The sequence below is a fragment of the Oncorhynchus kisutch genome, linkage group LG4 (genome assembly GCF_002021735.2).
Source record: "Oncorhynchus kisutch isolate 150728-3 linkage group LG4, Okis_V2, whole genome shotgun sequence".
NCBI classification, from domain to species: Eukaryota; Metazoa; Chordata; class Actinopteri; order Salmoniformes; family Salmonidae; genus Oncorhynchus; species Oncorhynchus kisutch.
In genome coordinates, this window is record NC_034177.2 from 41,250,048 (window position 1) to 41,264,704 (window position 14,657).

Below are 14,657 nucleotides of genomic sequence, written 5' to 3' on the forward strand. Positions count from 1 at the left end.
CATCTCCTTCCCTCTTTTCTCTGTCTGTCTTTCTCAGACCTCAGTCATTTATTGAAAATAAATTGGCCATTTTGCACCCTTGGTTATTTGAATGTAAATATGTCTATGTGCAAGGAGTATCAACTTGCCTCATCACACTCCTTCCTTCCTTCCTTCTCTCCCTTTCTCTTTCACTCTCTTTCCTTAGCTGCAGTCTCTGCTGCGGGTGAATGTGTACCAGGTACAGGTGGATGAGTGTGTGTACACAGACTGCAGGGCGGGTGGGGGTTGCTCCACATACCTCAGCGTCAGTGACACGCCCACCCTGGTGGATGCTGGCAACAAGGCCCTGGTGTCTGTGACAGTGACTTCCTCAGCCGTGTGTGGCTGCACCGCCAGAGACCGTGTCCACCAGGCCTGTACCTCCTATGCCACAAACCCCTGCTTCAATGGAGGCATCTGCATGGACACCCTCAGCGGGTACAGGTGAGCAGAGAGCAACGACTACAGCAACACACCTCACCTGAGGACCATGTGAACTAGGTTGTGTTTATTAAGGCACATCATAGCTGAAAACAAGATATAGGGCTATTCTGACCATTTTCTTCCAATTTAACTCTACTGAACATGATTGTATCCTGTCTTTATTGTATTTAATTTATTAGGCAAGATAAAAATATACTTTCATAGGACACAACTAAGAGATGACTGAGACAAGGTGATAGAAATAGTCAAGAGGAAATCTACACACAGATGGTGATGTGGAGAAAATGAGATCCGAATCAGAAATGACACTCGAGCTACCTGGGAAAAAATGTATTTCAGACTAGAATGACAATAAATTAAGGGTTAAAAAGATGTACAGTTCAATGATGAATTACCTCCTAATTAAATGCTAGAGCCTTGAACGCTAAGCACATACAGCAGTCAGAAATCCATAAAACCCAGTACAATTGCCCCATGTGGGCGCATCACAGAGGAAACAGGATGGAGCTAATTTGATGATAAGGATTAATGGTAGGATTTAAGAAATGTAGGCCAGTGAGATTACAACAATAACTACCCACCCCTCTCTTGTAAGTGCTGACAACTTTTCACAATCCCACTTAATACCATTTACATGAACATGTAAAGTGAAGTTTGCCAGACAGACGTGCATACCGAATAACACGTTGGCCTTAAAACCTTAGAACATGAGGGTTACACTCATGGGCTGTGTCCCAAATGGCATCCTTTTCCTTATATAGTGCACTACTTCTGACCAGAGCCCTATGGGCCCTAGGGTGCCATTTGGTGCACAGCCATGCGTTCTCTGTTTTTTATCTGCCACATCAGCTGCAGTCTGCAGTCTTGTGAGAGAAAGTCCTAGCCCTTGTCAGAATATTGATGCTGCTATATAACCCAAGGTGTGTTCAGTATGTGCGTAAAAAATCCAATTTCGGCACCATCCCATGTAGAGAGAGCTTAATAGCCAGTCTGAGACATTGCCTTATCAGATAGTGTCAGTCAAAAGGGAGAAACAGAGGAAGAAACATGCTCTGGAGTCTGGATTGGATTGGCATTGCTCTCTGGAGTCACATGGAAAATGTCTGGGAAGGTATGTGCTTGTGTGTGTGTGCGTGTCTGTAGTGTGTTCTTTTGTCCGTGTGTGTGTGTGTGTGTGCTTAAGCACAAACGTGCATGCACTCTTTCTTCCGTATCTGTCTGTGTGTACACACAGTCTTTCCTAGAACCATCCCCCTGTCTTTCTCCAAATGGATCAGTATTCCTGACATGTGTTGGCCCTCTGCAGAATAAACAGAGTTGGAGATGGAGAGAAAAGAGAAAACAGACCCTAACAGTGCACAGCAGAGCCATATGCTCAGAGACGCCGCATGGAAATAGATGGCTGTGACATTCTCTACCAAGCTCAGTTCGCCTCATATCACTTTTCACCAGGGATGTGAGAATATTCTGCTTCTCCCCTGTTTGGATCGAAAGTGTTGTTTTTCTCACTGCATGTATTGAATATCAAGTCATTTATTTGATTAAGATTTATGGCTCGTAGACATGCAGATGCACTAGTGGATGCATTCCATGAAGAAGTGGAAACATGTCATGAAGAAGTGGAGACATGCCATGAAGAAGTGGAGGCATTCCATGAAGAAGTGGAGACATGCCATGAAGAAGTGGAGGCATTCCATGAAGAAGTGGAGACATGTCATGAAGAAGTGGAGGCATTCCATGAAGAAGTGGAGACATGTCATGAAGAAGTGGAGACATGCCATGAAGAAGTGGAGACATTCCATGAAGAAGTGGAAACATTCCATGAAGAAGTGGAGACATTCCATGAAGAAGTGGAGACATTCCATGAAGAAGTGGAGACATTCCATGAAGAAGTGGAGACATGCCATGAAGAAGTGGAGACATGCCATGAAGAAGTGGAGACATTCCATGAAGAAGTGGAGGCATTCCATGAAGAAGTGGAGGCATTCCATGAAGAAGTAGAGACATTCCATGAAGAAGTGGAGACATTCCATGAAGAAGTGGAGGCATTCCATGAAGAAGTGGAGACATTCCATGAAGAAGTGGAGACATTCCATGAAGAAGTGGAGGCATTCCATGAAGAAGTGGAGGCATTCCATGAAGAAGTGGAGACATTCCATGAAGAAGTGGAGACATTCCATGAAGAAGTGGAGACATTCCATGAAGAAGTGGAGGCATTCCATGAAGAAGTGGAGACATTCCATGAAGAAGTGGAGACATTCCATGAAGAAGTGGAGGCATTCCATGAAGAAGTGGAGGCATTCCATGAAGAAGTGGAGACATTCCATGAAGAAGTGGAGACATTCCATGAAGAAGTGGAGACATTCCATGAAGAAGTGGAGACATTGGAGGCATTCCATGAAGAAGTGGAGGCATTCCATGAAGAAATGGAGGCATTCCATGAAGAAGTGGAGGCATTCCATGAAGAAGTGGAGGCATTCCATGAAGAAGTGGAGGCATTCCATGAAGAAGTGGAGGCATTCCATGAAGAAGTGGAGGCATTCCATGAAGAAGTGGAGGCATTCCATGAAGAAGTGGAGGCATGCCATGAAGACGATCAATTCATTCTGCTTAATTTTGTTCTTCATTCAGTTAGCAATGGTCCATAGAAGCACTATAAGCTGTAATCAAGGCAAATGAAGGGAAAGGAGAGGTAATCACAAAGAAATCAGTCAGAGTGCTTCTGCCTGCTTAACACACATGCACACACACATGCACGCGTGCACACACACACACACACACACACACACACACACACACACACACACACACACACAAGACACTCTTGCACACACATACACTGTACTTAAAGGGGTGCAAACTATTGTCATTGTAGTGGTACCCTGCAAGGTGCCAAATAATAACTGAAAGCCACGCCCACACTAGCCACCCCTCCAATGACTGGATACAAAAATGTACCATTATACTAGATGTCCCCTAAAAGGTACCCGAACAGTATCATGTGAGATCTAATGTGTACCTCTGAAGGTACATTATGTATATTTAGATCTTTGTGTACCCCAGGGAAAAATACTGTACCCTAACCGTACCCTTTTTTCTGAGAGAGTCCGTACACTACACCATGCCATGGAATCTGCACAGCAGAGTAATGGGACTGAAACAAGGAGAGATTTAGAATCAGTGATACTGTAGGGGGCCTAGAAAAGTAGGAATCGTGTTCTTAATCATGCTCAAACAAAGGGATCTGATGTGCTGCTGAGCAGTTGTAAGTTAGGTTTAGGGGCTGTAGAACTCCTCTATGTTTCGGCTCACAGGCTAAACAATGTTATAAGGATAATAAAATGAATAGAACGATTGAGGGACTTGTGTTTCTATGTAATGCTTTCAATGCAGTATTTAGTATGTACTTGATGTGTTTCATGCCTAATGCACAAGTAGCTATTGTATGTAGATGAAAGCCCCGCCTGTCATTTATAAAGATACATTGCACAGCACTTTACACACAGATATGACAATATAGCCAGCCCCGTCATAATGTTTCAATATGGAAAAATCACTGTTAATGTTCTTTGGGGTGCTTTCTTTCAATGCCACCACAGATGCCAGTGCCCACCGCAGTACGAGGGTCCTGAGTGCCAGCAGACAAGGCGAAGTTTCCTTGGCAACGGCTATGCCTGGTTTCCTCCCATAAGGCCGTGCTTTGATAGCCATCTCTCCCTGGAGTTCATCACAGGGGCTGAGGATGGGCTGCTGCTCTACAGTGGGCCCCTGGCCACCCTGCTTCCCAGAGACCCAGAGGACTACATGGCCATAGGTAGGGTAATGTGTTACCCACTTAGGATTTGAACCCAGGTCATAGAGATCACGTAAGCCCTCTGAGCTAAAGCCTAGGCATTAACTGGGAGCTAACTCAAGTCTTTAGGTCTCAGGCAAAGTTAATCAGCCCTCTAGCGTGGTTTACCAAACCAACTCTGTTACACAAAGGAAAGGATACTGCCTCTACCTTCCAGTCCAACCGAGGTGCATGATTTGAATAACAAATGGAATGTGTGGGATATATCCTGCGTTATTCGGATTAATTAGGTTGCTTAGTCATACAGCCCAGACAGAGACAAAACACTCAAACAGTGTAACCTTGTTAATGGGTTCACTTCACTTGTTAATGAAAATTAGATAATGGTCCGTACCTTTGGGATGAACTGTTCATTACATATGTACAGTAAATATACAGTTTCATGTAAAGTATATATGTATGCATTGACTATTTGACACTGAACAACATCCCTCCAAGAGCATCAGAAGTGCATCCTACACCACAGTTGAACTTTGACCCTTTAAGTCTGTAGGTGGCATGTCATGGTGATGCTGGTACTGATGACCTTTCTTCTCCTCAGAGCTGATTGGTGGAACACCTAGCCTGAAAATCAACCATGGGTCTGGAACCCTGGTCCTGCAGTTGCCGGGAAATGTGGTTGTGTCCGACAAACGCTGGCACCGTCTAGATGTTAGGAGCAACAGTAAAGTAAGCGAACCATTAAATGGCTGTATTCGCATCCTGAAAACACACATTCTTCCATGTTCATACCTGTGTGTGTATGTTTGTGTGTGTGCAGAGATTGTTACCTTCCTCTTCTTCTCTTGGGTTTTCAGGAAGTGCGTTTCACCCTGGATCGCTGCTCCAGTGCCATTGTCATGGAGACAGAGGGAGTGGACAGCTGGGCCATGACCGAGGACCGCTCTTCTTGTGAAGTCAGAGGAGTCACGCCCAATAGGGACAGGTACTGTCCTGCTCAGAATCCCACCCCTATGACATCACACCAATCACACCTGCCAGCCAGTCAAGGCATTGCCGATGGCCAAAATAGTTCCTCTGAAAGGCATTAGAAGATCTACGAACATCTATCCATCTACCATGCATACTCCAATTCTTGTAGCAGCCACTGTATCATCCAGTGTTGGTTACAATTAAGATAAGGTACTATACAGATGAGTTGACATGAGTGAGTGGTGTGATTCTGGAAGGATGGTTGGACGAAACAAACAAATGGACAGACAGATGAATGGTTTGAATGGACGGGCATTGACAATGACGTGTCTCCTCTTTTCCACAGGTACCTGAATGGGAGTCAGGTGTTGCAGCTGGGTGGTGTCAACGAAAACATGTCCTATGAGTATCCCCAGCTGCAGCACAAGCACTTCAGTGGATGTCTGCGCAACCTGGTTGTGGATAGTATGGTAAGACACAAAAGTCTAGCGCTCTCCCCTAACACCCCAACAACAACAAATTTTATTTCTTACATTTTCTCACTCCTTGACCTGTCTAGTTGACTCACTAGATTTCAGTAAGACATGAGCTCAAGAGGAATGTGAATTTGTATTAATTGTATTAATCACATGCGCCGAATACGACAGGTGTAGACCTTGCAGTGAAATGCTTACTTACGAGCCTCTAACCAACAACTCAGTTTTAAAAAACAACATACATTAAAAAGAAGTCAGGTTCTCTTAGTACCTTAATGTCAGACAGGTGATATGTACTGGCGGGATGTATTCTCCTTCGTTATTTTTCTCCTTTATGCCTATGACCTTCTCTCATCTTTACTTTATGCTTAAGAAAGGGTTGTATTGTACATTATTGAGGTTATACTGAAAACCTCATGCCATCTCTCTCTCTCTCTCTCTCTCTCTCCCTTATTCATTTCTCTCTTGCCCTCATTTTTTAACTTTCTTTCTATTTCTTCCTCTCTCTTCTCTCTCCCCCCACATCTCTCTTTCTCCCTCTCTCTCTCTCTCCCACTCACCCTCCTTCTTTCGCTCCCTCATTCCTTCACCCCCCTGCCTCTCTTCCCTCTCTCTCTCTCTCCCACTCACCCTCCTTCTCTCGCTCCCTCATTCCTTCACCCCCCTGCCTCTCTTCCCTCTCCCACTCACCCTCCTTCTCTCGCTCCCTCATTCCTTCACCCCCCTGCCTCTCTTCCCTCTCTCTCTCTCTCTCTCCCACTCACCCTCCTTCTCTCGCTCCCTCATTCCTTCACCCCCCTGCCTCTCTTCCCTCTCTGCTCCAGCTCTATGACCTTGGTTATCCCTCAGAGTCCTCCAGCAGTGCCCCAGGCTGCTCTCTGACTGATGGGAGCTGTGTAAACATGGGTGTACCAGCCTGCGGCGCCAGGGGGCGCTGCAACGGGCAGTGGGACTCCTTCCGCTGCCAGTGTGGGCCCGGTTACACAGGGATCCACTGTGAAGACGGTACGTTCTTAGAGAACATACAGTCGGGTTAGGACAAGTGTTGTCTGTGGGTATCAAAGGGTGTAGAGTGGACTGTATTTCATAGTAGAATCCTAATATGGGAGGTCATTTTTCCCCCCCAACAAGATCAAAATGCACTGGCTTTGAATTATAGGTTTAACCTGTAATAAGATTCTAGATTCAACTTTTTTTTTATTGCTCTTGTGGAATGGAAATTTGTCTTAAGGCTTTAAATGCATGGCTCACACAATATAACTGTGTTTGGCTTCTGTCACATATGTGAATTGTCTTTAATTGGCTACTGAGTCCACACAGTAGACGGTACAGTATAAATAATACATCATGAATAATATACTGTAGTTGAAGCCCTCATGGCAGCTCTATGTTTTTCTCTCTTCGACTGACAGAAGTCCCAGAGTTCTCCTTCGATGGGAGGAGGAGCCATGTCCAGTACCAGGTGGGCTGGTCTCTCCCGGCCCGTCACACCAGCGTGCAGCTCCAGGTGCGAACCCACGTCCCCAGCGGTGTCCTCCTCAGCCTCCTCTCCCAGGAGCAGAATGAATACTTGCGTCTGGAGGTGAGTCATCGACACTCTGCCTGCAGAGAGGCACTTTAATTGGCTCCTGCTGTAGCCTGCTCCTCAACGTTGTTATTACGTTGCCTGAATGACTGTCATGATGGCTCGACATTTTCGACAATGATGGAGTGAGTAATGGCGGGCTTGGAAGACAGGAATTGGGTACTGAGTGGGCCTCTGAGTGACTGAGTTCTGTGTGTGTGTTCGGAGGGTACTTGTATTGCCTTTGGGTTGTTTTGAGATGCGCCTATGGAACATCGCAGCACAGCATTCAGGATTATTTTATTGTCTGTCTAGTTTTAAGCACATCCTTCCGTATTAGGGTCTAGGGAAGTGGGTAGCTGTTATTAGTTGGATGTAAGAGCTTTCTTAAGTGGAAAGGTCCAATTCTGTCTTTTCTTCTTCAAGCTCTTATAGGGGACTTTTTCAGCGTATTGCTAGACTTGTGTACCCAATTTGAACGGGAAAATATGAAGTGGCATATACAATCAACCTAGCTTACCTATAGTGTTTTCTACTTCACAAGGCTCTTCTCTGTCTGTCTTAACCAGGAAAATAGAACACCATTTCTGAGTGTGAATACCATTTCTGTGGAAATATGATGTTAGGGTTAAAGGAGCCTTTGGCCTCTTTGAGTGACAGTGTGTCCACAGCACCAGGCAGAAGACTGCTCGGCTAGCATCTGTCACTCAAGAACACCTACCCACACAGGTCAGCTGTTTCCACTTTCATCCTACTGTAGCTTCCTCGTGACAAACCAGGTTGACAGAGCAAGTGTCAGAGAGAGCACCAGCATGCAGTCTCACTGCTATAGCCCCCATCTGAGTGTCTGAATCAGTGAAGTAGCAACCCCCCTCTCGCCTTTTCTCCCCACCAGTCCCATACATACCAGTACAAAGAAACTGAGGAAAGGATTGGGGCTCTGTATGATCTCAGCAGCAAATGTAAGTAGGTTATATAAGGTACCTCTGTGAACAATCTTTCAGAATTGAGTCAGCGAGCTGTATAAAACGCTCGTTTTTTGTCCGAAAGCAAGCTACTCTGTCTGAAGCTGTCTCAGACCCCCCCCAAGAGACACTTGAGTGTGGATCCAGACAACAAGTCTCTCAGAACCTCAGCCTCTCTTGTTTGCTCTGATGGGTAGGAAGGGATGGAGAGGGAGGAGGGAGCGCATGGTGAATGAATAACAAGACATCCACAAGGTTACTGGGGGCTGCTGCATAAAAGTGAGAGTTAGGCCTCGGAAACCTTTTTCACCTCTTGTTTTTTCTTTCACCTTTATTTCACCAGGTAGGCCAGTTCAGAACAAGTTCTCATTTGCAACTGCGACCTGGCCAAGATAAAGCAAAGCAGTGCGACAAAAACACAGAGTTACACATGGGATAACGTACAGTCAATAAAACAATAGACAAATCTATATATAGTGTGTGCAAGTGTCGTAAGTTTAGGGAGGTAAGGCAATAAATAGGCCGTAGTGGCGAAATAATTACAATTTAGCATTAACACTTGAGTGATAGATGTGCAGATGATGATGTGCAAGTAGAAATACTGGGGTGCAAAAGAGCAAAAATAAATAACAGTATGGGGATGAAGTAGTTGGGTGGTGTCGTGTCTTTACTATCATTAAATGAAGACTTTTAGTTTTTATCAAAGATTCTCTGTAATTAGTATTACGCGATTAAACTGATTAATCATGTAACTGTAATTAACTAGGAAGTTGGGGCACCAAGGAAAATATTCAGATTACAAAGTTATAATTTCCTAATATAACTTTTCAGATATTTTATATCTGATCAATTAGTCTTCAAATTAATTAATTATTTACTTTACCTCACGTTAGTCTCATTCCAAACGTCGTAAATTGTTGGTTATCTGCACGAACCCAGTCTTCACTATGAGTCATCCATACATCAATTGTCTTAAATCATTTATTTACTAACTAAGTAATTCACAGAAATGCATAAACAAACAAACAATGTAAAAATGGCTACAAGAAATGATAGGGGAATGTGCCCTAGTGGGCTAAACCGGCATGGCGGCTTGTTGTAAAAAAGGGAAGTGGGGCTCGACTGAGAAGACAACGCACAGTTGATAATTATAACAATTGAAATGCTAATCCTTTGCACATGAACGATCACTCATTCAGGAACAACTGCAATCAATATATATATTTACACTAGGTGTGTCGTCGGGATCTCTGCTGAAAAGTTAGTTTATGTTGGAGAGTTTCCGTCCTCTCTCTCTCTGTCGTGGGTAGTTCAGAGTGACATTCATTCATGTTGTTGTAGAATGGATGTTTCGGCAGTTGTTGTTCTTCGCGTTCAATGATACCGAATTCCAAGCTGCAGACTAGTAATTAATGTCAAAGACTTGTTCTTATTCTGTCGGTATCGATAGTCTAAGAGTTTAACCACGTGGTATGGTTAAAAGATTCAGCAATGGTCTGCAACCTTTTTCCTCTCGTAATGGAGTAAAACATGGTCTGTTGAGAATTTCTGGAGTTGCAGAAAACGGCCTGTCCCAGGATGCCTGACCCTAACTGGGCTCATGGGCGGTCCTCTGATTTAGTTAAACTCAAAAGGGAATTGGAGTTTCCTTCATTAAACAGTTCAAAATCACATTACACAATTTTACAAACAGTATCATCCTCACACATTCATCTTATACAACAATTAGATGTAAACCTCACATCTGAGGCTATTATATAAACAGCGTTATGGTAATGTGGCCACACCGTTTCTGATGAGTTTTACCAAGTTGTAACAAACGGACCAGTTCGTAGCTGAATTCTTCACCGATCTTTTATACCTTGTCCGGAACATAAATGTTGTTCGGACCTCAAGTTCTGTGAGGTGGAAGAAATTCCTTTGTTCTCTATGAAACTTCATTCTGTCTCTATACTGTGGCCATGAGGAGACAATCTCTTCCAGGAATTTACAACCTCTCTGACCACAGTAGCCTAGTTGTAGGAGGCAGTGAGAGGGGGATGGGGCTTGCTGTACCCAAAGAGGACAACGTCATGACAGTGGGCTATTTACAGATGGGCTGTGTTCAGGCGCAGTGATAGGTAAGCTGCTCTGACAGCTGATGCTTAAAGTTAGTGAGGGAGATATGGCTCCAGCTTCAGTGATATTTGCAATTCGTTCCAGTCATTGGTAGCAGAGAACTAGAAGGAGAGGTGGCCAAAGGGAATTGGCTTTGGGGGTGACCAGTGAAATATACCTGCTGGAGCGTGTGCTATGGGTGGGTGTTGCTATGGTGACCAGTGAGTTGAGATAAGGCGAGGCTTTACCTAGCAAAGACTTATAGATGACCTGGAGCCAGTGTGTTTGGCGACGAATATGAAGCGAGGGCTAGCCAACGAGAGCATACAGGCCGCAGTGGTGCATAGTATATGGGGCTTTGGTGACAAAACGGATGGCACTGTGATAGACTACATCCAATTTGCTGAGTAGAGTGTTGGAGGCTATTTTGTAAATGACATCACCGAAGTCAAGGTTCGGTAGGATAGTCAGTTTTACGAGGGTGCGGGCGATTGGTTAAAGAGCATGCATTTACTAGCATTTAAGAGCAGTTGGAGGCCACAGAAGGAGTGTTGTATGCCATTGAAGCTCGTCTGGAGTTTTGTTAATACAGTGTCCAAAGAAGGGCCAGAAGTATACAGAATGATGTCGTCTGCATAGAGGTGGATCAGAGAATCACCAGCAGCAAGAGTGACATTGATGTATTCAGAGAAAAGAGTCGGCCCGAGAATTGAACCCTGTGGCACCCCCATAGAGACTGCCAGAGGTCTGGACAACAGGCCCTCCAATTTGACACACTGAACTCTGAGAAGTAGTTAGTGAACCAGGCGAGGCAGTCATTTGAGAAACCAAGATATAGGTCTGTAACAGTTTGGGCCTAGAGTGTCTCCCCCGTCGAAGATGGGATGACCACGGCAGCTTTCCCATCTTTAGGTATCTCAGACGATACGAAAGAGAGGTTGAACAGGCTAGTAATAGCGGTTGCAACAATTGCAGCGGATACTTTTAGAAAGAGAGGGTCCAGATTGTCTAGCCCAGCTGATTTGTAGGGGTCCAGATTTTGCAGCTCTTCCAGAACATCAGCTATCTGGATTTGTGTGAAGGAGAATCAGCGGAGGGTGCCCATGTTTTCGGATTTAGGGTTGTATCTGGTTGGGACAAGTTGCTGTGGGGCGGGGTTCCAGTGCTGTTGGCTGGGGTAGGGGTAGCCAGGTGGAAAGCATGGCCAGCCATAGAAAAATGCTTATTGAAATTCGCGATTATCGTAGATTTATCGGTGCTAACAGTGTTTCTTAGCCTCAGTGCAGTGGGCAGCTGGAGGAGGTGCTCTTACAGTATTCTCCATAGACTTTACAGTGTCCCATAACTTTTTGGAATTTGTGCTACAGGATGCAAATTTCTGTTTGAAAAAGCTAGCCTTTGCTTTCCTAAATGACTGTGTATATTGGTTCATAACTTCCCTGAAAAGTTGCATATCGCGGGGGCTATTCGATGCGAATGCAATATGCCACAGGATGTTTTTGTGCTGGTCAAGGGCAGTCAGTTCACTCCAAACTTAAGGGCTATATCTGTTCTTAGTTCTAAATTTTTGGAATGGGGCATGCTTATTTAATTAAGATGGTGAGGAAAGCACTTTTAAAGAGTAACCAGGCATCCTCTACTGACGGGATGAGGTCAATATCCTTCCAGGATACCCGGGCCAGGTCGATTAGAAAGGCCTGCTCGCTGAAGTGTTTTAGGGAGCGTTTGACAGTGATGATGGGTGGTCATTTGACCACGGACCCATTATGTATGCAGGCAATGAGACAGTGATCACTGAGATCCTGGTTGTAGACAGCAGAGGTGTATTTAGATGGCAGGTTGGTCAGGATGATATCTATGAGGGTGCCCATGTTTTCGGATTTAGGGTTGTATCTGGTTGTACCTTGTACCTAAGCATCTAGCTTAGATTGTAGGAATGCCGGGGTGATAAGGATATCCCATTTCAGGTCACCTAACAGTATGAACTCTGAAGATAAATGGGGGGCAATCAATTCACATATGGTGTCCAGGGCACAGCTGGGGGCTGAGGGGGGGGGGGGGGCTATAAAAAGCAGCAACAGTGAGAGACTTATTTCTGGAAAGGTGGATTTTTAAAAGTACAAGCTCAAACTGTTTGGGCACAGACCTGGATAGCATGACAGAACTCTGCAGACTATCTCTGCAGTAGATTGCAACTCCGCCCCCTTTGGCAGTTCTATCTTGGCATAAAATGTTCTAGTTGGGGATGGAAGTTTCAGAATTTTTGGTGGCCTTCCTAAGCCAGGGTTCAGACACGGCTAGGACATCAGGGTTGGCAGAGTGTGCTACAGGGCCTGGGTTAACCTCTACATCACCAGAGGAGTAGGATAAGGGTACAGCTAAAGGCTATAAGAATTGGTCGTCTAGTGCGTTGGGGAACAGAGAGTAAAAGGAGCAGATATCTGGGTGTGGTAGAATAGATTCAGGGCATAATGTACAGACAAGGGTATGGTAGGATGTGAGTACAGTGGAGGTAAACCTAAGTGTTGAGTGACGATGAGAGAGGTTTCGTCTCTGGAGGCACCAGTTAAGCCAGGTGAGGTCTCCACATGTGTGTGAGGTGGGACAAAAGAGCTACCTAAGGTATTTTGAGCAGGACTGAGGGCTCTACAGTGAAATAAAACAATAAGAACTAGCCAAGACAGCAGTAAGCAAAGCATATTGACATTAGAGAGAGGCATAAAGCAGTCACAGGTGTTGATCAGGAGAGCTAAGACAACAACGGGTAAATGGCGATGAATGGGCAGAGTGGGCCAGTTAGGTACATACAGGACCTGAGTTCGAGGCTGGGGCCAACAGGTAAACAAAATGAGGTACCTTGTTATTGAAACAGTCCAGGGGGCATCAGCTGGGTAGCCTAGTGATCATAGGGTCCAATGAGCAGTAATAGGTGAGTCAAGGAGCCATATTCAATGACAAAAACATGTTATCTTTATGTTCACAAAATGAGACCCTTGAAAGTGTTTTCCAACCCATTATTCTGTTGAGTGTTAGCGAAAAGGTGGAAATCAATGCTTATATGAAGTGTTTTAAAATTAAAATAGAAAAAGGTTTACTTGTGAAAACAATGACAGTTTTTACTTTGTAGTGAAGTGTTTGTACTTCTAAGCGATGCTGAAAATGTATTGCTGGAGGTTTTATGGTCGGATTCTGTATAACGTTGGGATTAATTGGGCTCATTGTCATATGGTTGCCTAGGCTGTGTGGACTGCAAGCAATTAGATGCCTATATATCTGCTGTCAAGGGGGGGGGGGGGTGGAAGGGGCTTGATAGATAGTTAATCGGTTCGTAGTGTGGCAGGGGGGAATACAATGTTGGCATTATCCTCTTATGACCATGCTGAGGGAGCAATAGTTCAAACAATCTGGGCTGTCATGCTGCATACATTAAAACACAGTATTTAATTATCTCAGCCCCACGGTTTCCAATTAAGGGATGGACACACAAGTACAAGCTGCAGTTATAGCAGGCAGCAGCCCCTCCCAGCCCCATCTCCAGCCCAGCATGTTTGTTCAGCCTTAGCTGCTGTGGATAATTGTTGTCTGTGAAATTCTCCTTATAGATTGTTATTGCTGGGGGCAGTATTGAGTAGGTGCCCAGAGTAAGCTGTCTGCTACTCAGGCCCAGTATATGCATAGTATTAGTAGATTTGGATGGAAAACACTCTGACGTTTGTAAAACTGTTTGAATGATGTCTGTGAGTATTACAGAACTCATATAGCAGGCAAAAACCTGAGAAAAAATCCAACCAGGAAGTGGGAAATCTGAGGTTTGTAGTTTTTCAACTCATTCCCTATTGAATAAACAGTGTCTATGGGGTCAAATTGCACTTCCTAAGGCTTCCACTAGATGTCAACCATCTTTAGAACCTTGTTTGATGCTTCTACTGTGAAGTGGGGGCGAATGAGAGGGGAATGAGTCAGAGGTCTGCCAGAGAGCATTTCTGAAGACAAAGGAATTCTCCGGTTGGAACATTATTGAAGATTTATTTTAAAATCATCCTAAAGATTGATTCTATACATCGTTTGACATGTTTCTACGGACTGTAACGCAAGCACCTAGTGATTCCGTGTCATGGATTTGGATTACTGGGCTAAACGCACGAACAAAAAGGAGGTATTTGGACATAAATTATGGACATTATTGAACAAAACAAACATTTATTGTGGAACTGTGATTCCTGGGAGTGCATTCTGATGAAGATCATCAAAGGTAAGTGAATATTTATAATGCTATTTCTGACTTCTGTTGACTACACAACATGGCGGATATCTGTTTGGGTTAT

The 14,657-nt window shown here is 44.5% G+C and overlaps 1 protein-coding gene across 1 annotated transcript in view; it reads left to right on the forward strand.

The window, feature by feature from the left end:
- The window catches only part of LOC109888892 (neural-cadherin-like), a 112,197-nt gene that overhangs the window by 80,628 nt on the left and 16,912 nt on the right, over positions 1–14,657 (forward strand). Inside the window, exons 22-28 of the mRNA XM_031821516.1 lie at positions 188–465; positions 4,065–4,279; positions 4,860–4,987; positions 5,116–5,243; positions 5,577–5,700; positions 6,531–6,711; positions 7,119–7,288. Of these exons, the coding sequence (XP_031677376.1) occupies positions 188–465; positions 4,065–4,279; positions 4,860–4,987; positions 5,116–5,243; positions 5,577–5,700; positions 6,531–6,711; positions 7,119–7,288 (1,224 nt within the window). The remainder of the gene's footprint in view (positions 1–187; positions 466–4,064; positions 4,280–4,859; positions 4,988–5,115; positions 5,244–5,576; positions 5,701–6,530; positions 6,712–7,118; positions 7,289–14,657) is intronic.